A 27,362-nucleotide genomic window follows, 5' to 3' on the forward strand; every position below is an offset into this window, starting at 1 on the left:
TTATGCCACGTCGGTATACCAAGTGCTTATAAGCGATGTTCATTTCATCTGTGTTTTTGTTTAGGTGAAGGGCAGACAACTGAGAGACACGCAGTTTAACATTCAATCCAGAAATCTTTATGTCAAGTTGTTACAAGTGCGGTTAACTTGACCAGTGTTTTCAACCTAGGGGAGCTGGGGGGGGGGGGGGGGGGGGGGGGTCCAGACACTTGGGACACGATGGATCATGTGGAAGGAATGAATATGGTTGGCAAATTAATCGCTGTCACGTTTCTCTTAATTTAACTAGCTGCCCACAGCTCATACATCTCAATAAACAATGTTGGTAAGTTGTTCCTCTTTTAAATTGGCATTTGCTACGATTTAATTTATTTGGGGAAAAGGAAACAATCCTCTTGGCCATGGGATATTTCATTACATGGAGAATAATAAATAGTGGGAAGGGAGGCACGGTGCCATCCTGACCTGTGCATAGACTCCCATTAAAATAAATAAATGGGAAAATAAGTGTGTGTGTGTGCGTGTGTGTGTGTGTGTGTGTGTGTGTGTGTGTGTGTGTGTAAGTGAGAACGAGAGAGAGTGAGACAAGAGATGGAAGGGTTTGGTCTATTATTTGGTCTTCTAAAATGTCATTAAGTATTGTTATGGTATAAATATGTAATAATTGTGGCAAACAATACCTACCACCTCCCATATCTCTAAACTGCCAACGAACAGAATAGTAGTACAGTTTCCCAGCTATCTCAGCAGATGTATAGAAGGTTTGCATTTCAAGGTTTAAAAAGACAGTTCATATTCCTACTAAAAGCATACGCAACTAAATGGAGGAAGACATGAGAGGGAAAAAAACTGGATAGAATTTTTCAAGGGAGAGAAAGGCATCAAGCAGATGAGGAGGTAGACCTCTGCATAAAAAGGTCATCATGAGGTTCAAGTGTCAGGTCAAGAACTTTAAAAGTGCAGTCTCAAAAACCATCAAGTGCTGTGATGAAACTGGCTCTCATGAGGACCGCCACAGGAAACGAAGACTCAGAGTTACCTCTGCTGCAGAGGATAAGTTCATTAGACTTACCAGCCTCAGAAATTACATCCCAAATAAATGCTTCACAGAGTTACAGTAACAGATACATCTCAACATCAACTGTTCAGAGGAGACTGTGTGAGTCAGGCCTTTATGGTCAAATTGCTGCAAAGAAACCACTACTAAAGGACACCAATAAGAAGAGGAGACTTGCTTGGGCCGAGAAACATGAGCAATAGACATTAGACCGGTGGAAATCTGTCCTTTGGGCTGATGAGTCCAAATGTGAGATTTTTGGTTCCAACCGCCATGTCTTTGTGAGACGCAGAGAAGGTGAACGGATGATCTCTGCATGTGTGGTTCCCACCGTGAAGCATGGAGGAGGAGGTGTGATGGCGCTTTGCTGGTGACACTGTCTGTGATATATTTAGAATTCAAGCCACACTTATCCAGCATGGCTAACACAGCATTCTGCAGCGATACGCCATCCTATCTGGTTTGCGCTTAGTGGGACTACCATTTGTTTTTCAACAGGACAATGACCCAAAGCACACCTTCAGGCTGTGTAAGGGCTATTTGACCAAGAAGGAGAGTGATTGAGTACTGCTTCAGATGACCTGGCCTCCACAATCACCCAATATCAACCCAATTGAGATGGTTTGGGATGAGTTTGACCGCAGAGTGAAGGAAAAGCAGCCAACAAGTGCTCAACATAAGTGGGAACTCCTTCAAGACTGTTGGAAAAGTATTCCAGGTAAAGCTTGTTGAGAGAATGCCAAGAGTGTTCAAAGCTGTCATCAAGGCAAACGGTGGTTACTTTGAAGAATATAAAATATAAAATATATTTTGATTTGTTTAACACTTTTTGGGTTACTACATGATTCCATATGTGTTCTTTCATAGTTTTGATGTCTTCACTATTATTCTACAATGTAGAAAATAGTAAAAATAAAGAAAAACCCTTGAATGAGTAGGTGTGTCCAAACTTTTGACTGGTGCTGCATTATTTGAAATCTTTGAAAATATTTTAGTAGTTCTTGATTGAGCTTGACAGGCACAATGCAACCATTGGAATAGTCAGAAAACTTGTCAACCCTGCCTATCTGGCACCACGAGCAGACTTGTGCTGACGCTGAAAGATCTTTGAAAGATGTCAGGTACTATTTGAACCCAGGTCTGCCTGCCACACACAGCAAACAGCCCACAGGTTTTAAAGCTGCACCAGCTCCAACTCATGTACTTCACCACCCAAAGTCTCCCACACAGGAACAAAAGTCTCCTCTCCATGGCAACCCACCAGCGCAGTGTATGCACCGTTCCAGCAGAAATACACTGGGGGAAAAAACAGACCTGGGTTCAAATACAATTTGAAATAATTTTCAAATACTTTAGCTGGGCTTGATTGAGTGTGAGCCACACCCACCTGGCACTCCAGGCACGCTAAAGCAAGCACTCAAAGTATTTGAGAAATTTCAAATAGTATTTGAACCCAGGTCTGGAGATAAATACAAACTCAGAGTATCAGCATATAGCCTACAGACAGACGTTGCAGAGACGCTGCCTGTCAGATCAAAACCCCCCAACCTGTCGCAATGCCAAAAAACTCACCCGATACTTCAAAGGCTCACATTTCATGCTTTGAAATTTCATTTTTTTTGTATTTAGATTAGAATCAAGACTCACACAAACTGAAATTAGTTTATCAGAATCCCGTTGAAACAAAGAGTTGATGTTGAACGTGGGGAGGGTGGGCCATCATAAGCCATAGACTTACAATAAGGGGCCATGGAGCGAGCGAGCAGAGAGAGAGAGACCAAACGTGGGGTCTGTTAACTGGTGGGTTGGTGAGTATTGGATTGATCAAAGCTCTGAGACCATGCCAGTTTTCTGTACTGTACTGAGTGGAACGAAAGCTGGGTGGGAGTCCACAGAGGGACATTGAGCGGCGCTCTGCATATGGCTTTTAAATATTTCATCAGATGGACTGCCAATAGAAGAGATGTACATCTGAGGCAAGGCCCTTTATTGCTAATTAAGCACAAAGTTAATAAAGGGTGTGTGTGTGTGTGTGTGTGTGTATATATATATATATATATATATATATATATATATATATGTATATATATACATATATATATATAAAAAAAAATATATAATAAATACAGCAAGAGTCGCAGCACAGAATGAAGAAATAAAACAGCACTAAAATGTGTATTGGTTATATATATATATATATATAAATAAAAGAGAGAGAGAGAGAGAGGGAGGGGGAGAGAGAGAGAGAGAGAGAGAGAGAGAGAGAGAGAGAGAGAGAGAGAGAGAGAGAGAGAGAGAGAGAGAGAGAGAGAGAGAGAGAGAGAGAGAGAGAGAGAGAGAGAGAGAGAGAGAGAGAGAGTGTGTGTGTGTGTGTGTTTGGGATATTTCTTCAAATTAACTTTCATTTTAAATGAAGTTCAGATGCGACTGTGAAGGTTTTGATAATGGACTTTGGTGCCGGGGGGAGCTGGCAAGGCCCTGGCATAAGCTTGTGTTTGACAGTCGTGGTTTTATGGAGCGTGCAGCCTTGCCTTTTGTTGTCAGTTAATAGAACACCCCAATGTTACCCCAGATTCCCAATGGGAAGTAAATGACTGTACAGTGGAGGGGCTTGAAAATTCCTTCTTCCCTGAGTCTTTACATCAAATCTGGGAGAGGAGGAGGCAACTTCAGACGGACTCCAGTGTACAGAGCAACTACAAATACAACCTTGATGCCTTTTATAATATTCAAACCTATTTAAATGTCTAATGTGGAAGGCAGAGTGGGAAGATGTAGCGAGAGGTAAGCCTTTCTTCTATAGGCTGTCATTAAAAACCAGAATAGGTGGAAATAGATTAAGGATGGAAAAAAATTTGATTCAATTTCCAGCCATCTGCTTTTATGTAGGTCAGAGGCAGCTATCTGCTAAATAATGAAAATGGACACCGGAAGATGGTTTGCTTGTGTGTGTGTGTGTGTGTGTGTGTGTGTGTGTGTGTGTGTGTGTGTGTGTGTGTGTGTTTACTATCCTTGTGAGAATGTGAAACAAGGAAAATTCAGACAAGTGGGGACATTTCGCTAGTCCTCACAAGGAAAAAAGCTATTTTAGGCTTTGGGGTTAGGTTTAGGGTTAGAACTAGGGTTATGGGTTAAGTTTAGGGTTAAGGGTTAAGGTTAAGGTTAAGGTTAAGGGTTAGGAAAAACGGGATTTTGAATGGGAATGAATTGTTTGGTCCTCACAAGGACAGTAAAACAAACGTGTGTGTGTGTCTGTGTGCATACAAGGCAGAGTAGGGAGGTGTAGCGAGAGGGAAGCCTCTCTTCAATAGGGTGTCATGTCATTAAAAACCAGAATGAGTTGAAATAAATTGATTCCATTTCCAGCCGTCTGCTTTTATGTAGGTCAGAGGCCTGTTAAATAATTTAAATAGAGACTGGAAGATGGTGTGTGTGTGTGTTTACTATCCTTGTGGAGACCAGAAGTCCGCACAAGGATAGTAAAACAAGGACAATTCTGACAAGTGGGGAGATTTCTCAGGTCCCCACAAGGAAAAAGGCTATTTTAGGCTTAGGGGTTAGGTTTAAGGTTATGGTTGGAATGAGGGTTAGAATTAGGATTAGGGGTTAGTGGTTAGGTTTAGTAGCTAGGGTTAGGGGTTTGAGTTTAAGGTTAGGGAAAATAGGATTACAGGCTACAGCTATAAACAACACGTTTCAAATGTTCTGCCTGCGGCTATGGAACCCTGACCTGTTCACCGGACGTGCTACCTGTCCCAGACCTGCTGGAACCCTGACCTGTTCACCGGACGTGCTACCTGTCCCAGACCTGCTGGAACCCTGACCTGTTTACCGGACGTGCTACCTGTCCCAGACCTGCTGGAACCCTGACCTGTTTACCGGACGTGCTACCTGTCCCAGACCTGCTTGGACGGCAGGAGCGGTAGAGATACTCTGAATGATCGGCTATGAAAAGCCAACTGACATTTACTCCTGAGGTGCTGACCTGTTGCACCCTCTACAACCACTGTGATTTTTATTATTTGACCCTGCTGGTCATCTATGAACATTTGAACATCTTGGCCATGTTCTGTTATACTCTCCACCCAGCACGGCCAGAAGAGTACTGGCCACCCCTCATAGCCTGGTTCCTCTCTAGGTTTCTTTCTAGGTTCTGGACTTTCTAGGGAGTTTTTCCTAGCCACCGTGCTTCAACACCTGCATTACTTGCTGTTTGGGGTTTTAGGCTGGGTTTCTGTACAGCAATTTATAAATACATTTGATTGATTGATTGATAGCCCAAGAGACTTGCAGCTGTAATTGCTGCAGCTGTAATTTTCCATCTTCAAAGTGGTAGGCATGTTGTGTAAATCAAATGATACAAACCCCACAAAAAGTACTTTTAATTCCAGGTTGTAAGGCAACAAAATAGGAAAAATGCCAAGGGGGGTGAATACTTTCGCAAACCACTGTATATGGCAGTGGTGGTGGGATCCCCTATAGTCCCCAGCCTTTGAATGCCACTGGGCTCTTTTTGTCCCTTTACCTGAGATCTGAAAGCAGATCATCTCTAATGTCATTTTAGAGAACAGAATGTAGAAGATGAAACAGTTCATCCCCATTGAAATTTTGGTGATAGAAACAGACAGAGAAATTGTGCTCTCTCAGTTGCCATAGAAACATGCCCATCAAGTCACACAACACACACACACAACACTCACACAAAGCACTCTTTCAGTCAGCACCGTGCAGTCAAAAGGGTATTTACATTTACGTAGTTTAGCAGAAGCTCTAATCCAGAGCGACATCAACAGATTTTTCACATGGTTGGCTCGGGGATTCAAAGTAGCGACCACTCGGTTACTGGCCAACGCTCTTAACCGCTAGGCTACCTGCCTATTTACTATTTCCCTCTAAACATGGTGACATAGAACACTGTCATCCAAGAGCAGCGAAGCCTTATTGACAAGTATCCTGCATTGGGAAATTCCCCACCAGGCTCACATGAAGATAAATGACATGGCCAAGATAGAAGAGCCAAGTGGGACAGACAGTGATAGGATAGAAATATGATTTATCTAGGTCTGATAATGAACTACATGGTTCACAACACTGTTAGGAGAGTTTCCCTTCTCTCAGAGTGTGTGCTTTATGGCATTGTTGTGTTGTCTGTTACTCACACCAACCAAGAGAGACAGAGAGAGAGAGAGAGAGAGAAAGAGAGAGACAGAGGAAGAGCGAGAGAGAGCGAAAGTGAGAGCGCGAGAGAGAGCGCGAGAGAGAGCGCGAGAGAGAGAGAACGAAAGAGAGAGAACGAAAGAGAGAACGAAAGAGAACAAAAGAGAGAACGAGAGAGATGAAGAGAGAACGAAAGAGAGAACAAAAGAGAGTAAGAGAGAGAAAGAGAGGAAGAGAGGAAGAGAGGAAGAGAGAAAGAGAGAATAAGAGGAAGAGAGAATGAGAGGAAGAGCGAATGAGAGGAAGAGAGAATGAGAGGAAGAGAGAGAGCAGGAGAGAGCGAAAGTGAGAGCGCGAGAGAGAGAGAGGGAGAAAGAGAGGAAGAGAGAAAGAGAGAGAGCGTGAGAGAGCGAAAGTGAGAGCGCGAGAGAGAGAGAGAGGGAGGGACAAAGTTCTCAGTGTGTTGGTTATCAACTTTAATTGAAAAGGGCCCAATTCCATGCTGAGTCATCCACAGGGCCAGTGTCGTGTCACTGACCTGGGTTCAAATACCATTGTAAATCATTTGAAATACCCCCGCTATGCCTGTTGCAAGGCACCAATAAAAAAGTGCCACAGTGCAAACCCATCCCAACTGACACTCCCGACTGACACTCCCGACAGTCTTAAGAAAGCGCTCAAAGCATTTGAAAATTTTTTATTAGTATTTGAACCCAGGTCTGGTTGTTCGGCTTTCACAAGGGATGCCTAACTATGTCTATAGCATGTGTTACTGCCTCACGCTCTAGTAGAATACAATCCTTCTCAGTCCAAGTTTGACGCTAGATTCATCTCTAGTTACATGCTTGCCGTACAGTGGGAGCCTCTGGGCTCAGACACACCAATAATTGTCTTCTTGTTTTTCCCAATCTAAGAGGCAATGAGAATATTGTGAGATTGTGGAGGCCTGTCAAATGCAGAGGCGTACAGTGACAGATCGTGTTGTGATGCATGCTTGTACACAGCAGATACACAGTAGATACTTGATAGAAGTCATTGGTAGACTTACGACAGGGTTCTCTCCAGCCGACTGCCTGTGGACCCAATGATCTCCCCCAGAGTGCAGAACATCTGGCCCAGGAAGTCCTGTAACGGAAGGAGAACAACTAGCTCATATTATCCATGGAGTACCAGTTTTTAACACCAAGCTCATATTATCCATGGAGTACCAGTTTTTAACACCAAGCTCATATTATCCATGGAGTACCAGTTTTTAACACCAAGCTCATATTACCCATGGAGTACCAGTTTTTAGCACCAAGCTCATATTATCCATGGAGTACCAGATTTAACACCTAGCTCATATTATCCATGGAGTACCAGTTTTTAACACCAAGCTCATATTATCCATGGAGTACCAGATTTAACACCTAGCTCATATTATCCATGGAGTACCAGTTTTTAACACCAAGCTCATATTACCCATGGAGTACCAGATTTAAATCCTTGCTCATATTACCCATGGAGTACCAGATTTAACACCTAGCTCATATTACCCATGGAGTACCAGATTTAAATCCTTGCTCATATTACCCATGGAGTAGCAGTTTTAACACCTAGCTCATATTATCCATGGGGTACCAGATTTAACACCTAGCTCATATTACCCATGGAGTACCAGTTTTTAACACCAAGCTCATATTATCCATGGAGTACCAGTTTTTAATACCAAGCTCATATTATCCATGGAGTACCAGATTTAACACCTAGCTCATATTACCCATGGAGTACCAGTTTGTAATACCAAGCTCATATTACCCATGAAGTACCAGTTTTTAACACCTAGCTCATATTACCCATGGAGTACCAGATTTAACACCTAGCTCATATTACCCATGGAGTACCAGATTTAACACCTAGCTCATATTATCCATGGAGTACTAGATTTAACACCTAGCTCATATTATCCATGGAGTACCAGATTTAACACCAAGCTCATATTACCCATGAAGTACCAGATTTAACACCAAGCTCATATTACCCATGAAGTACCAGATTTAACACCAAGCTCATATTATCCATGGAGTACCAGATTTAACACCTAGCTCATATTATCCATGGAGTACCAGATTTAACACATAGCTCATATTACCCATGGAGTACCAGATTTAACACCTAGCTCATATTATCCATGGAGTACCAGATTTAACACCTAGCTCATATTACCCATGGAGTACCAGATTTAACACCAAGCTCATATTACCCATGGAGTACCAGATTTAAATCCTTGCTCATATTACCCAAGGAGTACCAGTTTTTAACACCAAGCTCATATTACCCATGGAGTACCAGTTTTTAATACCAAGCTCATATTACCCATGGAGTACCAGTTTTTAATACCAAGCTCATATTACCCATGGAGTACCAGTTTTTAATACCTAGCTCATATTACCCATGGAGTACCAGTTTTTAATACCAAGCTCATATTACCCATGGAGTACCAGTTTTTAATACCTAGCTCATATTACCCATGGAGTACCAGATTTAAATCCTTGCTCATATTACCCATGGAGTACCAGTTTTTAACACCAAGCTCATATTACCCATGGAGTACCAGTTTTTAATACCAAGCTCATATTACCCATGGAGTACCAGTTTTTAATACCAAGCTCATATTACCCATGGAGTACCAGATTTAACACCTAGCTCATATTACCCATGGAGTACCAGATTTAACACATAGCTCATATTATCCATGGAGTACCAGATTTAACACATAGCTCATATTATCCATGGAGTACTAGATTTAACACATAGCTCATATTATCCATGGAGTACCAGATTTAACACCTAGCTCATATTACCCATGGAGTACCAGATTTAACACCAAGCTCATATTACCCATGGAGTACCAGATTTAAATCCTTGCTCATATTACCCATGGAGTACCAGTTTTTAACACCAAGCTCATATTACCCATGGAGTACCAGTTTTTAACACCAAGCTCATATTACCCATGGAGTACCAGTTTTTAATACCAAGCTCATATTACCCATGGAGTACCAGTTTTTAATACCTAGCTCATATTACCCATGGACTACCAGTTTTTAATACCAAGCTACTATTACCCATGGAGTACCAGTTTTTAATACCTAGCTCATGTTACCCATGGAGTACCAGTTTTTAATACCTAGCTCATGTTACCCATGGAGTACCAGTTTTTAATACCAAGCTCATATTACCCATGGAGTACCAGTTTTTAATACCAAGCTCATATTACCCATGGAGTACCAGTTTTTAATACCTAGCTCATATTACCCATGGAGTACCAGATTTAAATCCTTGCTCATATTACCCCTGGAGTACCAGTTTTTAACACCAAGCTCATATTACCCATGGAGTACCAGTTTTTAATACCAAGCTCATATTACCCATGGAGTACCAGTTTTTAATACCAAGCTCATATTACCCATGGAGTACCAGATTTAACACCCAGCTCATATTACCCATGGAGTACCAGATTTAACACATAGCTCATATTATCCATGGAGTACCAGATTTAACACATAGCTCATATTATCCATGGAGTACCAGATTTAACACATAGCTCATATTATCCATGGAGTACTAGATTTAACACCTAGCTCATATTACCCATGGAGTACCAGATTTAACACCTAGCTCATATTATCCATGGAGTACCAGATTTAACACCAAGCTCATATTACCCATGGAGTACCAGATTTAACACCAAGCTCATATTACCCATGGAGTACCAGATTTAAATCCTTGCTCATATTACCCATGGAGTACCAGTTTTTAACACCAAGCTCATATTACCCATGGAGTACCAGTTTTTAACACCAAGCTCATATTACCCATGGAGTACCAGTTTTTAATACCAAGCTCATATTACCCATGGAGTACTAGTTTTTAATACCTAGCTCATATTACCCATGGAGTACCAGTTTTTAATACCAAGCTCCTATTACCCATGGAGTACCAGTTTTTAATACCTAGCTCATGTTACCCATGGAGTACCAGTTTTTAATACCAAGCTCATATTACCCATGGAGTACCAGTTTTTAATACCAAGCTCATATTACCCATGGAGTACCAGTTTTTAACACCAAGCTCATATTACCCATGGAGTACCAGTTTTTAATACCAAGCTCATATTACCCATGGACTACCAGTTTTTATACCAAGCTCATATTACCCATGGAGTACCAGATTTAACACATAGCTCATATTATCCATGGAGTACCAGATTTAACACATAGCTCATATTATCCATGGAGTACTAGATTTAACACATAGCTCATATTATCCATGGAGTACTAGATTTAACACATAGCTCATATTACCCATGGAGTACCAGATTTAACACCTAGCTCATATTACCCATGGAGTACCAGATTTAACACCTAGCTCATATTACCCATGGAGTACCAGATTTACACAACACCTGCGCTGAGAGCGAATGCACTGTAAATGTAGTTATAATCTACATCGTGGCTTATCTTTTAACTTTTCTTTAGGAACTTTAATTTAACCTGAAATATAGTTAAGGCCCGATATTCACACGCCAAACGTAATGCAATCGCCATGTGCAGTATTGGTGATCTCTGGTCCTATTGTTACGTTTTTACAGATATATAGTGCCTTCAGAAAGTATTCACACCCCCTGACTTTTTCCTCATTTTGTTGTGTTACAGCCTGAATTTAAAATTGATCAATTTTGGTCACTGGCCTACACGCAATACCTAGCGGTTAAGAGTGTTGGGCCAGTAGCCAAAAGGTTGCAGGTTTGAATTCCCGAGCTGACTAGGTGAACAATCTGCCGATGTCCCTTTGAGCAAGGCACTTAACCCTAATAGTAAATATAATGTATTGCTGCATTTTTTGAGAAAAAAAATCTGAAAGGTCTTGAGTCAATAAGTATTCAACCCCTTTGTTATGACAAGCCTAAATAAGTTCAGGAGTAAAAATGTGTTTAACAAGTCACATAATAAGTTGCATGGACTCACTCTGTGTGCAATAATAGTGTTAAACATGATTTTTGAATGACTACCTCATCTCTGTACCCCGCACATACAATTATCTGTAAGGTCCCTCAGTTGAGCAGAGAATTTCAAACACAGATTCAACCACAAAAACCAGGGAGGTTTACCGATGCCTCGCAAAGAAGGGCACCTATTCGTAGATGGGGAAAAAAGAATTTAAAAAATACATTGAATATCCCTTTAAGCATGGTGAAGTCATTAATTACACTTTGGATGGTGTATCAATACACCCAGTCACTACAAAGACACAGACCTCTTAACTCAGTTGCTGGAGAGGAAGGAAACCACTCAGGTATTTCACCATGAGGCCAATGGTGACTTTAAAACAGTTACAGAATTTAATTGCTGTGATAGAAAACTGAGGATGGATCAACAACATTGCAGTTACTCCATAATACTAACCTAATTGACAAAGTGAAAAGATGAAAATCCAACGCAACACATCACAGAGTAGCATTTTCAAGCATGGTGGTGACTTCATCATGTTATGGGTATGCTGGTCATCGGCATGGACTAGCGAGTTTTTTATGATAAAAATAAATGGAATAGAGGTAAGCACAGGCAAAATCCAAGAGGAATACCTGGTTCAGTCTGCTTTCCAACTGACACTGGGAGACAAATTCACCTTTCAGCAGACAAAAACACACGGACGAATATACACCGGAGTTACTTACCAAGACGACATTGAACGTTCCTGAATGGCATAGTTACAGTTTTGACTTAAATCGGCTTGAAAATCTATGGCAAGACTAGAAAACGGCTGTCTAATAATGATCAACAACTAACTTGACAGAGCTTGAAGAATTATTTAAGAATAATGTGAAAATATTGTACAATACAGGTGTGCAAAGCTCTTAGAGACGCACCCAGAGAAAAAAAATCACAGCTTTTAACCGCTGCTAAAGGTGATTCTAACATGTATTGACTCAGGGAATTGAATACATATCTAATCAAATATATATTTTTGGACAAATGTTAGCATTTTCTTACACTTTGACATTAGAGTATTTTGTGTGGATCATTGACAAAAAAATACATTTCAATCCCACTTTGTAACAACAAAATATGAAGAATTTAAAGGGGTGTGAATACTTTATGAAGGCACTGTAATTCCAATGCAAGAACCCAAATGACGCCCCTGGGTATAGCTACATATCGTTATGCTTCAAAGAAATAGATACATTATGTTCTGGTTTTGCTGGTAGCCTATTTGTTTTCCTGGTTGTGAATGGAACTGTATGTATTGGAAAGTGTATTTTGTCATATCACAACATGTTGCTGAACTCATGAGCAGCATGATTTTCCATGAATGAAGCGGGCCTATAGGCCTATTCATATGGCAAGATAGCATGGCTGCATCTCACTGTAGTAGGCTGTAGGCTAAGTTTTGGATCTTCATTTACCTTTTGTTTATTGCATTTGTTTACTGTTAATGTAACTAGCCTAAGTATAGATTGTGTCATGACTATCATCTTTAGATTTTGTTTACTTTGTATCGCTGTTTTGTTCTGTTTGCATTCATTCGTTCGTATTGGCAGTTGTGTCAGTATTCTAAGCCAAACTGCTATTCAGTACCAAAACGGCTAGCAAAGAACATTACAAATCATGTTAAACACTATTAGTGCACACAGAGTGAGTCCATGCAACTTATTGTGACTTGTTAAGCACATTTTTACTCCTGAACTTATTTAGGCTCGTCATAACAAAGGGGTTAAATACTTATTGACTCAAGACATTTTAGCTTAGAATTCTTTATTAATTTGGAAACATTTCTAAAACTATCATTCCACTTTGACATTATGGGGTATTGTGTGTAGTTGGCCAGTGACCAAAAAAATCTAAATGTAATCCATTTTAAATTCAGGCTGTAACAACAAAATGTGGAATAAGTCAAGAATACTTTCTGAAGGCACTGCATATTGAATTCTGCTTATATCACGCTATCCCAAAAGAAACATAAAAGTTCAAATTCAAGAAGTGACAGGTTGGCAAAAAATCTCTGCTGCTCTCTATCAGCACCACGGACAGCACCCTACAACCTAAAGCAAGATTTTCATAAAAACCAACCAGCTAGATTGTTTCTTACCTTTTCAGAAGATCCACATTTGTGTCCTTAAAAGCCTATAACTAATTACAAAAACACTATTCCTTGTGATTCGACAAACCGTGTTTACAGAAACGTTGTTGACTAACCTTCTACTCATCCACAATTGTTTGCAATAGAGAGAGAAAAACAGATCTGTTAGTTGGAAATCTGCAGAGACAAAAAAACAAACAGAATTCTTTTTTTAAATAAAAATAATTGAAATTCATTATTCCGACATTCCCTCCTTGAAGAAAAATACCACTTAGTAATCAAATCAAAGTAACCAAATGTAACAGCTTTAGTAGGGAAGTATTTTCCCTTGACAGTTCATTAAGCAAACATAACTAAGTGACATGAAAATATGCAAGATATTCGGCTTATATTAATAGCATGATATCACCAGTGTACTTACATGTTTTGAAATGTTTGAACTTCTGGTGTCCACATTGTACCTGTCAGAAAAAGGAACAATACATCAGCACCTGGTGATGGGTTGAATCTACAAAAAAAAATCCAAGTTACTTTAAAAAGGGTCAATCTGCAGTTTCTACAGCAATGTTATGACTTAAATGAATAATATGTAAGCATTTATTCTTGAAGAATATAACTTAGAAATGCCTCAGTTCTTATTTATAGTTAGCTCAACTGTTGTACCCCATCAGAACACAAAATATAAGGTTGTTTTACTCCAATGTTTGTAATAAAAATGTATACACTCAAACACTCTATTGCCTCAAAACTATTATTTTGATATCATGGATGGTCAGTCCTTGCATCCATATCTCTGTCTATGAATTTGAGAGTGATTCCATTTCTCCAGCCCCATTTTACCAAAATAGTTGTGGGGAAAATGCTTTATTGTTCCAACTGCTGATTGCCCCTTTAAAGCTCTTGCCTATCTGAACAAGTGTTGTTTCTGTGTTTTTTTTTAAAGATCCTATTTTGGATTTCTATTTCATACATTTGATATTGAACTCTGCATTGTTGAGGAAGAGCTTGAATGTAAGCATTTAGCAGGATGGTTATACCTTTTGTATTCTGTGCATGTGACAAATAACATTTGATTTGAGATCATTTGATATGTTCCTTAGGGAACGCATGTGCCATGATACGGTGTCTATATTAGGACAGTGATAAACTACCCTGAAACAAAGCCTACATTCACTGTCTCTCTGAATCCATCTGTTGTCTCTCTCCCTTCTTTCAAAGTCCCAAGGATTTGGCGTCACTGTCCCTCAGCCTTATCAGGAGCTAATGTCAGTGTCAATAAGAGTTACTTTGAGTCTCATCAGGAATTATGTTTTGTCTAAGTGACACTGACACCAACTCCTTCTGACTCTGAGACTGTCCTTATATGGACACTGTAATAGTAGCCTAAATTGTTATTCATTTCATTTAAATAAATCAGAAACAAACACCCTTGCTTTTCATGAACTAACCCTCACACGTGTCTTTTCTTACTAGCATTGACCTTGCTGATTGTTTCTCATTAAAGTAGCTATATACTGACTTTGACCGTGTGGTTGTCTCACCTATTGTTGCCATCTTAAAATGAATGAACTAACTGTAAGTCATTTTGTATTAGAGTGTGTGCAAATGACAAAAATCTAAATGTAAAGTTTAACACAAATGGCATTCACCTGGTTTTTACTAGAAAACAACGTGCTATCAGTTGTTAGGTTGACACAAAAATTATTATCGTCACGACAATAGCTACCGTAATTTCCGGACTATTAAGCGCACCTGAATATAAGCCGCACCCACTGAATTTTTTATTTTTTTATTGTTTTGAACATAAATAAGCTGCACATGTCTATAAGCCGCAGGTGCCTACCGGTACATTGAAACAAATGAACTTTACACAGGCTTTAACGAAACACGACTTGTGACAAAAATAAATAGGCTTTAACGAAACACGGCTTGTAACAAAAATAAATAGGCTTTAACGAAACACGGCTTGTAACAAAAAATAAATAGGCTTTAACGAAACACGGCTTGTAACAAAAATAAATAGGCTGTAACGAAACACGGCTTGTAACAAAAATAAATAGGCTTTAACGAAACACGGCTTCTAACAAAAATAAAAAATTAGCAGTAAGCTTTAGTTGTCTTTTTGCACTGAGTCAATTCCTCACGCTGCTGTTTCCAACGTCTTATCATCGACTCATTAAGACCAAGCTCCCATACAGCAGCTCTATTTCCTTTTCCAACAGCCAGATCAATCGCCTTCAACTTGAAAGCTGCATCATATGCATTTCTCCGTGTCTTTGCCATGATGAGGTTGACAAAATGACTACCGTAATCAGAATGATGGGAAGTTTGAGAGCGCTCGATTTAATCTAAACAGTAAACAAAAAAGTTGTTTGACCTTAACCCGTTCGGCAATTTCATTGGTCTAATGAAAGCTTCATGCTGCCAAAATACTGAGCACGTCACAGAATGTGTTTTTTTGGAGAAAAAGCGGGAAAAATCCATATATTAGCCGCGTCATTGTTTAAGCCACGGGGTTCAAAGCGTGGGAAAAAAGTTGCGGCTTATAGTCCGGAATTTATGGTACTTGTTTCAGTACATCTGGAATTAACCCAAAACTATTTATCAAGCATTGATAAAGTAATAACTAGTTACCATATATAATATGTACCTTTATAACTTTATGCCCCTCTCCCCACAGGTGTGATTACTACCTCTGAGGGTTTAGAGCTTGAGGTAGTCACCTCTGCAGGCTAAAGTTAAATCTAGACTTGGTTTCCTCTATCGTAATTGCTCCTCTTTCAACCCACCTGATTCAGATGACCATCCTACCTATGCTAGATTACGGAGACGTAATTTATAGAACGGCAGGTAAGGGTGCTCTCGAGCTGCTAGATGTTCTTTACCATTCGGCCATCAGATTTGCCACCAATGCTCCTTATAGGACACATCACTGCACTCTATACTCCTCTGTAAACTGGTCATCTCTGTATACCCGTCACAAGACCCACTGGTTAATGCTTATTTATAAAACCCTCTTAGGCCTCACTCCCCCCATCTGAGATATCTACTGCAGCCCTCAACCTCCACATACAACACCCGTTCTGCCAGTCACATTCTGTTAAAGGTCCCCAAAGCACACACATCCCTGGGTCGCTCCTCTTTTCAGTTCGCTGCAGCTAGAGACTGGAACGAGCTGCAACAAACACTCAAATTGGACAGTTTTATCTCAATCTCTTCATTCAAAGACTCAATCATGGACACTCTTACTGACAGTTGTGGCTGGTTTGCATGATGTATTGTCGTCTCTACCTTCTTGCCCTTTGTGCTGTTGTCTATGCCCAATAATGTTCGTACCATATTGTGTTGCTACCATCTTGTGCTGCTGCCATGTTGTGTTGTGGTGTCTCTTGTCGTGATGTGTGTTTTGTCCTATATTTTGTATTTTATTTTGTATTTTTAATCCCAGTCCCCACAGGAGGCCTTTTGTATTTTTGGTAGGCCGTCATTGTAAATAAGAATTTGTTCTTAACTGACCTGCCTAGTTAAATAAAGGTTAAATAAAAATACATCTAAAATTAAAGTAAACACCTGGTAAAATCATGACTGTACGTTAAACCATAAACATACATTCATGTACTTCCTCATATAGTACAGGCAGCCTAAACTCAATTGTAATCAAATCCTGACTTTACAGCTGTGCGTGAAGATGAAACAATACATTACCCACAGAGGACAGGTAAACATCATGTTTAATAAATAAATAAGTAGCGTGTAGGTAGATACGAAGGAAGAGTCAAGAATGACAAAGACAAATGGATGTCGGATCGAATGGTAATGAATTCCAAAATAGGACCGACTGTATGAATTGAAGACCCTATCACCCCCCTCCCACCCACCAGGGGGGAAAAACGTGGCACTTTTTTCCTCAAGGCTACCTCGTCATCCTCACGGTGCTCTCTTAAGTGCCAACATAATGAGTTTTTATAAAAAGCCTTTTGTTTGACAAAGGAAATCCACTTGCTGCTAAAGTGATTTACACAAATTACTGCACATTACACAAGAATATAATGCCTTTGTCTTCTCTGTCTGGAATCTCTCTTCCTCTCTCTCTCCCTTTGCACCCACTCGTTTCTGTCAGTGTTTCTGAAGTCAAACAGTGGAGGACGATGCACTGCCTCGTGCTAAAGAGAAACAGCAACCTTGCCATCATCTGGGTCCTTTGAATAGATTATGAAGGAGATTTTCAACAGGGCCGAGGGGTGAAATGGTTGACTTGACTAATTAACAAGATGAGCTCCTCCAGGACTCCACGGTATAGTCAAAAGAAAATACTATAGACATTTTAAAGATAGTTAAGTTGGATAGTTGACAGGCAGTTGGATAGTTGACTTTATTGAAGATGTACACAGCGTTGGTAAGTAGCCCGTTACCTGCACGTTCCAAGACATACATCCGTATTGAATTTGTTTCCCAGGAGAAATACAGTTGCAAGAAAAAGTATGTGAACCCTTTTTAAATTACCTGGATTTCTGCATACATTTTTATCTGATCTTCGTCTAAGTCACAATAATAGATAAATACAGTGTGTTTAAACTAATAACACACAAATTATTGTTTTTTTCTTGTCTATATTGAATACATCATTTAAACATTCACAGTGTAGGTTGGAAAAAGTATGTGAACCCCTAGGCTAATGACTTCACTAAAAAGCTAATTGGAGTCAGTGAGGTTAAGAAGAATCCTAGAGTGTCAGCTAAAGACTTACAGAAATCTCTGGAAGATGCTAACATCTCTGTTGACGAGTCTACAATACGTAAAGCCACTGCTGTCCAAAAAAACCATTGCTGCACATCTAAATTTTGCAAAAGAGCACCTGGATGTTCCACAGCGCTACTGGCAAAATATTCTGTGGACAGATGAAACTAAAGTTGTGTTGTTTGGAAGGAACACACAACACTATGTGTGGAGAAAAAAAGGCACAGCACACCAACATCAGAACCTCATCCCAACTGTAAAGTATGGTGGAGGGAGCATCATGGTTAGGGGCTGCTTGTTACATCTGCTCCTGCCACACCCTCTACCATGCCTCAGGACTACCTGGTATGATGACTCCTTGCTGTCCCCAGTCCACCTGGTCGTGCTGCTGCTCCAGTTTCAACTGTTCTGCCTGCGGCTATGGAACCCTGACCTGTTCACCGGACGTGCTTGTTGCACCCTCGACAACTACTATGATTATTATTATTTGACCATGCTGGTCATTTATGAACATTTTAACATTTTAACATCTTGACTATGTTCTGTTATAATATCCACCCTGCACAGCCAGAAGAGGACTGGCCACCCCTCATAGCCTGGTTCCTCTCTAGGTTTCTTCCTAGGTTTTTGGCCTTTCTAGGGAGTTTTTCCTAGGGAGTTTTTCCTAGCCACCGTGCTTCTTTCACATGCTTTGCTTGCTGTTTGGGGTTTTAGGCTGGGTTTCTGTACAGCACTTTGAGAATATCAGCTGATGTACGAAGGGCTATATAAAAATAAATTTGATTTGATTTGATTTGATTTTGATTTACTTCTCATCCTGTGTCTCCCTAACCTGCCGCCACTCCCCCAATGCTCGCTCCCTCTTCCTCTCTCTCTCTGTGTGTGTGTGTGTGTGTGTGTGTGTGTGTGTGTGTGTGTGTGTGTGTGTGTGTGTGTGTGTGTGTGGAGACAGGTGTGCTGGAGGCAGAGCAGATCTCCACCAGCTGCAACCTGTTCCATAATCAAGACCTCGACAAATACTCAGCCCTGCCACTTCCACACTGCCAGATCGTAACCTCTGCTCAGTCAGTCTGCGTTTTTTTGCCGTTTGTTCCTGCTTAGATCCTGTTTTCGTGTTATGCCTGTTTTCTCTTGCCTGACGCCGTTTTCCTCTCCGCTACGGTTCTGCCCACTCTGAATCTGGTCCCTGTCTCCAGTCCCATGTCTCGTCATCCTGCTACTCTGTCCTGGACCCCCCACTCCACTGCATCTTTGGAATCCTCTCCGGTCCTGCTTACCCTGTCCCAACTCCCCTCGCTCCAGTCTCAGCCTCCACACCTAGCTTCCTGCAACCCGCCCGAGCTTCCCCTGGCCTGCACCCCATCTTCCCCCTGTGTTTCAATAAACACCTTGGTTACCTCATCCCAGTCTCCTCGTCTGAGTCTACTCTTGGGTTCACCTGTTCCGCTCCATGTGACATTGCTTTGCTGCCTCAGGGCCTGGATAGCTTGCTGTCATCGACGGAAACATGAATTCCCAAGTTTATCAAGACATTTTGCAGGAGAATGTAAGGCTATCTGTCCGCCAATTGAAGCTCAACAGAAGTTAGGGGATTCAACAGGACAACAACCCAAAAGACAGAAGTAAATCAATAACAGAATGGCTTCAACAGAAGAAAATAGGCCTTCTGGAGTGGTCCAGTCAGTCCTAACCTCAACCCAATTGAGATGCTGTGGCATGACCTCGAGAGTGGTTCACACCAGATATCCCAAGAATATTGTGGAACTGAAACAGTTTTGTAAAGAGGAATGGTCCAAAATTCCTCTTGACCGTTGTGTAGGTCTGATCCGCAACTACAGAAAACATTTGGTTGAGGTTATTGCTGCCAAAGGAGGGTCAATCTGTTATGAAATCCAAGGGTTCACATACTTTTCCAACCTGCACTATGAATGTTTACACGGTGTGTTCAATAGATATGAAAAATGATAATTGTTTAATTGTTGGTGTATTATTAGTTTAAGCAGACTGTGTTTGTCTATTGTTGTGACTTAGATGAAGATCAGATAAAATGTTATGACCAATTTATGCAGAAATCCAGGTAATTCTAAAGGGTTCACATACTTTTTCTTCCCACTGTAGCTGCTGTGTAGAACCTGAGTGACTGACAAGGCCCTTGCATGGGATTCAGGTACAGAGAGCCAATTGTAGTGCTAGTACGGTATTGCAAAGCCATACGGACTCGCTAGATCCAGGGAGAATATCAGAACTTCGCTACACATGCAATAACATCTGCTAAACACGTGTATGTGACAAATACAATTAGATTTTGATTTGATATAGGTAATGTAAGATGGTGAGAAAGATTGAGCTGTCAAAATGAGTCTTTCGAAATGACATTGTCAAATGCAAACTGAGAAAGATGTATTAAGGCTACAATGAATGCCTTCACTCTTAAAAAAAAATATAAGGGTTCTTCTGCTGTCCCTGTAGGAGAAACCTTTTGGTTCTAGGTAGTTTTAAGAGTCTGGCTTGGCCCTACGAGAATGTAAGATATCTTCTAAAAGTAATTTATCACACTTTATGAACCTTCCATTTATAACATCTTCAAAGAAAAATGTTCCAAGTTCTTCTTACCTAATGTTTGTATTTTGAATATATTGAAACTATTCCTCCAACTCTTGTCTTTTCCTCTCTTTTCTTTCTACTTATCCTCTGTTATTATTTCTCCTCTCCTTTCCAGCTCTGTGATGGACAGGTGAGGGTTCTGCATGGCCAGGAGAGAGGCCGCAGCACTAGAGCACCATGACAGAACTGACAAAGGTGTGACAGACAGACAGACAGCCTATCTCACTGCTCCAGCATCTGGAAAACTCTGATTTGGAAATCTAGGACAAAACTAAGAAATGCAATAAACACTTAGGAAAGAGCTTTAAAAAAAGCTGCTCAGTTGTTCAAGCTTCACATGCAGACCAGTTCATTTGTAAATGAGGATCGAACATAGGCACAGGCCTTCATTTCCACCAATTCATCACAAATGAAGTGGTCTTTTCAGAAGAAGCTGTGCCTTCAGTTCTTTCATTAACAGCCTCTCTTTGTTTTGGCATAAATCTGCTTCCATATGTTGTCACCGTGTTTCAGAGCAGCAGAGGAAAATAAGAGTTTTTAGTGATAAAACTGAAAGCTAGGGGCTAATGTGTATCGTGATGAAAAGTAGAGAGGCTCTCCTGAAGCCTGAGAAAGCTATAGCAACCACGTTATCAGAATCTAGCGAAGTGGCAGAAAGCAGAACTCCCCGCTCTCAAACACTAAGCCTCCTAAAGTATCTCTAAACTCCAGAACCTTTCTTACTTCTATTAGGCTACCTGCCTCCCTACTCTCCCTCTACAATGAGTCTTCCATCTCTGTTTTTCCTCAATCCCTCACTTTCAATTGGAATTCCCCCTCACTCACTCAGTACAAATCCCATCTCTGGCGATGTAAAATTGAGTGCTGAGCCAGGCCTGGGTGGTATCAAATGAAATTACAGCACAGTAGGATAAGCCTGGAAGCGCTGAGCGAAATTAGATTTAGCAGTGCGAGGAGTGATAAACCCGCCCCAAAAATCGGATAGCCTCATTTACATGGCAGGCGACAGAGGACCTCAGGGCAGCTCTTTGTAATCGAGACAAAGGACCGGCATTAAACACATTGTGATATCCTGGAAGGTGGGGCGTGAATTAACACAAATTACCACGTTGATACAAATCGAATCCTAACGAGAAGGAAACATTATTGTAGAATTTCGAAAAACCTTAATTACAGTCAAGGATCAACACACAGGCTTACCTGGGCTGATAGGGAATCCATAAATAATTGATAGTGGCCAGGGGCCCGTGGTAGGGTTTGCTCCGTGCCTGCTTAATTACATTACAGGTAGCCTAGCGGTTAGGGAGGCGAGCCGGAGGGTTACCAGTTCCAATCCCGGGTCTGATGGGAAAAATCTGTGGGGAAGTGAGCTGGCGAACCAGAGATGCTATTGCCTGCCGTTGTGCCCCATTAGCAAGGCACTTAACCCCCCACAACAACGGCTCCATGGGAGCCCAGTGTGGCAGGCCCCCATCTCCAACCTGTATGTGTGTCTTTCAGAGGGGTTGGGATATAGCGGAAGACACATTTCGGTTTGGCCTTTATAAGCTACTGTATCTACTATAACAGCACAAAAACTACAGGTTCAAAAACAAACTATAACACCCTTCCAAGGACAGTGTTACTTCCAACTCTCTCTCAGCAAGGTGTAAAAAAATCACACCAACATCACTCTGACTTGACCTTCTTAAAAACTCCAGCAGAACCCAAGTTCTTTAGTGTTCTGTCTTGTTTTCCATCCTCTGCTGCTTGTTCTTCAGACAGTCATGTTAGCCTATTCCTTATTATCTAAATGGAAGAAAATGTGAACTCTCCTTCACATTTGACAATTCATTAGATCTAGGAGAAACGAATGACGTGCATTTACTTCTTTGTGCTCACGACTTGACGAGTAGTCAAGTTCTCTTTTTAAAAGAACTCAGCTACTTCTCAGAAGGCAAGCTATTTGACCTGAGGGTAGGATCCTCATAATTGAGGAAAAGTATGGCAAATAAAGACCATTACCCAATGCCTACCTTTAAATATCTACAGGATACAACTGAGCATCATGCACAGTGTTTTATATCTCTTGTATATCTATCCCCTCTCTATCCCTATATTTAAGCCCTATCTCCATCCCTATCTCTAAGCCCTATCTTTAAGCCCCATCCCTATCCTCATCTTTCAGCCCTATCTTTATCCCCAATCTCCATCCCCATCTTTAAGCCCCATCTCTATCCCCATCCCTATCATGAAGCCCTATCTCTATGCCTATCGTGAAGCCCCATCTCTATGCCTATCGTGAAGCCCCATCTCTATGCCTATCGTGAAGCCCCATCTCTATGCCTATCGTGAAGCCCCATCTCTATGCCTATCGTGAAGCCCCATCTCTATGCCTATCGTGAAGCCCCATCTCTATGCCTATCGTGAAGCCCCATCTCTATGCCTATCGTGCCCTATCTCTATGCCTATCTCTATCCCCATATTTAAACCCCATCTCTATCCCTATCTCTATCCCTATCTTTAAGCCCTATCTCTAAGCACTATTTCTATCTCCAAGCCCTATCTCTAGCCCTATCTCTAAGCCCTATCCTTAGACACTATCTTTATCCCTATCCCTTCCTCTATCCCTATTTCTAAGACCTTACAGTGCCTCCATGGCACTTCCTACCTTCCCTATCTATTGTGATTCAGGATGCTAAAAATAATCTCTAGAGGGAAGGGGGTGGTTAAATTATTCATCCAGTCATAACAGGGGCTCTCCCTTTTATTGGAGCCACCTCTCGGGACCTCAAATCAGGGAGACGACAGCGGCAGCACTCCCCTGGGGCCTTGAAGATCCATATCTGGACAATCCTGGAAATGCAATAGGCACCCAGTTTATTTCCATATACCTCCTATGACCTCACTTACTTATGTCACAAGGATGACAGGTGTGATTCCGACAAACAAAAAGTGGATATCGATCAACGTTTCGTTACACAGGGTTGAGAATGGCTGTCAATAGCCTGTATAGCCTGTATAATCTGTATAATATGTATAGCCTGCATAATCTGTATAATCTGTATAGCCTGTTTAATCTGTATAGTCTGTATAGCCTTTATAATCTGTATAGTCTGTATAGCATGTATAATCTGTATAGTCTGTATAGCCTGTATAACCTGTATAGCCTGTATAGTCTGTTTTAATCTGTATAGCCTGTATAGTCTGTTTTAATCTGTATAGTCTGTATAGCCTGTATAACCTGTTTAATCTGTATAACCTGTTTAATCTGTATAATATGTTTAATCTGTATAGTCTGTATAGCCTGTATAACCTGTATAGCCTGTATAACCTGTATAATCTGTATAGTCTGTTTTAATCTGTATAACCTGTATAACCTGTATAGCCTGTTTAGTCTATAGCCTGTATAACCTGTTTTAATCTGTATAGTCTGTATAGCCTGTATAGCCTGTATAACCTGTATAATCTGTATAGCCTGTATAGTCTGTATAGCCTGTTTAATCTGTATAGTCTGTATAGCCTGTATAACCTGTATAGTCTGTATAGCCTGTATAACCTGTATAGTCTGTATAGCCTGTATAACCTGTATAGTCTGTTTTAATCTGTAAAGTCTGTTTTAATCTGTATAGCCTGTATAACCTGTTTTAATCTGTATAGTCTGTATAGCCTGTATAGCCTGTATAATCTGTATAGTCTGTTTTAATCTGTATAACCTGTATAACCTGTATAGCCTGTTTAGTCTATAGCCTGTATAACCTGTATAGTCTGTATAGCCTGTTTAATCTGTATAGTCTGTATAGCCTGTATAACCTGTATAATCTGTATAGTCTGTTTTAATCTGTATAACCTGTATAACCTGTATAGCCTGTTTAGTCTATAGCCTGTATAACCTGTTTTAATCTGTATAGCCTGTATAACCTGTATAGTCTGTATAACCTGTATAATCTGTATAGCCTGTATAACCTGTATAGTCTGTATAGCCTGTTTAATCTGTATAGTCTGTATAGCCTGTATAACCTGTATAGTCTGTATAGCCTGTATAACCTGTATAGTCTGTATAGCCTGTATAACCTGTATAGTCTGTTTTAATCTGTAAAGTCTGTTTTAATCTGTATAGCCTGTATAACCTGTTTTAATCTGTATAGTCTGTATAGCCTGTATAGCCTGTATAACCTGTATAATCTGTATAGCCTGTATAACCTGTATAGTCTGTATAGCCTGTTTAATCTGTATAGTCTGTATAGCCTGTATAACCTGTATAGTCTGTATAGCCTGTATAACCTGTATAGTCTGTTTTAATCTGTAAAGTCTGTTTTAATCTGTATAGCCTGTATAACCTGTATAATCTGTATAGCCTGTATAACCTGTATAGTCTGTTTTAATCTGTATAGTCTGTTTTAATCTGTATAGTCTGTTTTAATCTGTATAGTCTGTTTTAATCTGTATAGTCTGTTTAATCTGTATAGCCTGTTTTAATCTGTATAGTCTGTTTTAATCTGTATAGCCTGTATAACCTGTTTTAATCTGTATAGTCTGTTTTAATCTGTATAGTCTGTTTTAATCTGTATAGCCTGTATAACCTGTTTTAATCTGTATAGTCTGTTTTAATCTGTACACAGTCCAGGGTCTGCAATTATTAATCTTGCAGCATTTTGGGTCAAGTACCTTGCTCAAGGGCACCATGACAGATTTTTCACCTTGTCGGCTCAGGATTCGAAAGAACGACCTTTTGGTTACTGGCCCAATGCTGTAACAGCTATCATCATGCTATTCATCATCATGCTATTGATTGAGGAGCGCCATAAGGTCACGAACTGCGGCGCGATAATTGAGATTCTCCGCCGTGTCACCGAACATGCCGAGTCATTAGTCTCTGAGGTGCCATTTCCGCACGTCGATGACATTCCTCTACTGCATTGCCATAAACATCGTTATAAATGCCGAATTTCCACCTAAGACTTACCCCACACCAGTGTATTGCCATGTTTCAAGTATGTATGGGATACACATGGTATACACCGTCCAATGAAATGCTTACTTGCAGGTTCCTTCTGGATAACGCAACAACAATAAGAAATAATACAAGATAATGGCTCAGTAGAATAGAATAAACATTTAACCATCAGTATAATACAGGAAGGAACAACGTTTATGTTAATGTTGGCACCAAGTCAGAGCCAGTCCGTCGAGGCCATGGCCCAGTGAGACACCGTCGCCGGTCCATGGAGTTGGAAACAAGTAAAGTCTGAGCCATTTGGGTGAAACACCACCGTAAGCCTTAGGTGGAAACTCAGCATAACATTTTCTCTGGTGGTTAACTACCGTAATGAACCGATTCCCGCTTCACCGGGCAGTGAATGTGCACAGTAGAAGTAATGTGGTGACACATTTTCATAGCTTATGTAAGGCATTTAGCAGGCATTTATGTACTAGCCGTTAATGAGCCATCAATCCATCACATATTAGCAGACCACGTTAGTATACATTAGCTGATTAGGGGGGCACACTTAATGTGAGTAACAAGAATTTAAGCTTTCTGCCCATATAAGGCATGTCTATGTCCTGGAAAGTTGACTGTTACTTACGTCATTCTAGTCACATTAGCAACAACCGTCCCGGGTGAAACATCACTCCTGTTCTTACAGAAGAACAACAACAACCGTACCTGGTGAAACATCACTCCTGTTCTTACAGAAGAACAACAACAACCGTCCCGGGTTTAAACATCACTCCTGTTCTTACAGAAGAACAACAACAACCGTCCCGGGTGAAACATCACTCCTGTTCTTACAGAAGAACAACAACAACCGTCCCGGGTGAAACATCACTCCTGTTCTTACAGAAGAACAACAACAACCGTCCCGGGTGAAACATCACTCCTGTTCTTACAGAAGAACAACAACAACCGTCCCGGGTGAAACATCACTCCTGTTCTTACAGAAGAACAACAACAACCGTCCCGGGTGAAACATCACTCCTGTTCTTACAGAAGAACAACAACAACCGTCCCGGGTGAAACATCACTCCTGTTCTTACAGAAGCTACAATAACACTTTCAGTGTCACTTTTGAGAATTTCAGCTGACAAAAATTAAATGGCACTTTAAAGTGGGATGTATTAAGTGTAGAAGTTTGTAGATGTATTAAGTGTCGCAGTTTGTAGATGTATTAAAAGTTTGTAGATGTATTAAAAGTTTGTAGATGTATTAAGCGTAGAAGTTTAAAGACGTTTTAAGTGTGTAGAGTGAGGATCTTTTAAGTGTGAAGGACATCAGAGATGATCCAAGACGCAGTCAATAAAGAAAACGTGACAGCCAACAGTGTGTGTGTGCACACGATTGTGGACTGTTACTGAATAATTCCCCTCTAATGATTCAGCATGGCTGTCCCAGGGGAGGGGTATGGTGTGTGTGTTTGTGTGTGTGTACCTGTCTGTGCGTGTGCATTTTTTTACACAATTCACAGTTTCCCTTGCATATTACTTTCTCACTGTTCCCACCCTGTTAGGTAACAAACCAAATTCTCCCAATCCCCGACCAAAGATTAGCAACACTGCACACATGGATTTACACAACCCATAGGGAGTCATTTGCTAGAGATTATGACTAACAAATCATGTGGCGAGCCCAATTGGACAGGAAATCCTAAAACTATGCGCATAATATAGAGTTTGTCATGTGTAATAATATATTATTATAACTGTA

At 40.6% G+C, this 27,362-nt stretch overlaps 1 protein-coding gene across 1 annotated transcript in view; it reads right to left on the reverse strand.

The window, feature by feature from the left end:
• LOC106583634 (copine-9) overlaps positions 1-27,362 on the reverse strand; it is a 137,483-nt gene that overhangs the window by 65,258 nt on the left and 44,863 nt on the right. The window contains exons 5-7 of the mRNA XM_014168038.3: positions 13,758-13,797; positions 13,453-13,455; positions 7,263-7,339 (exon numbers count right to left, since the gene is read on the reverse strand). Of these exons, the coding sequence (XP_014023513.3) occupies positions 7,263-7,339; positions 13,453-13,455; positions 13,758-13,797 (120 nt within the window). The remainder of the gene's footprint in view (positions 1-7,262; positions 7,340-13,452; positions 13,456-13,757; positions 13,798-27,362) is intronic.

This window comes from Salmo salar, chromosome 22 (assembly GCF_965601325.2).
Source record: "Salmo salar chromosome 22, fSalSal1, whole genome shotgun sequence".
NCBI classification, from domain to species: Eukaryota; Metazoa; Chordata; class Actinopteri; order Salmoniformes; family Salmonidae; genus Salmo; species Salmo salar.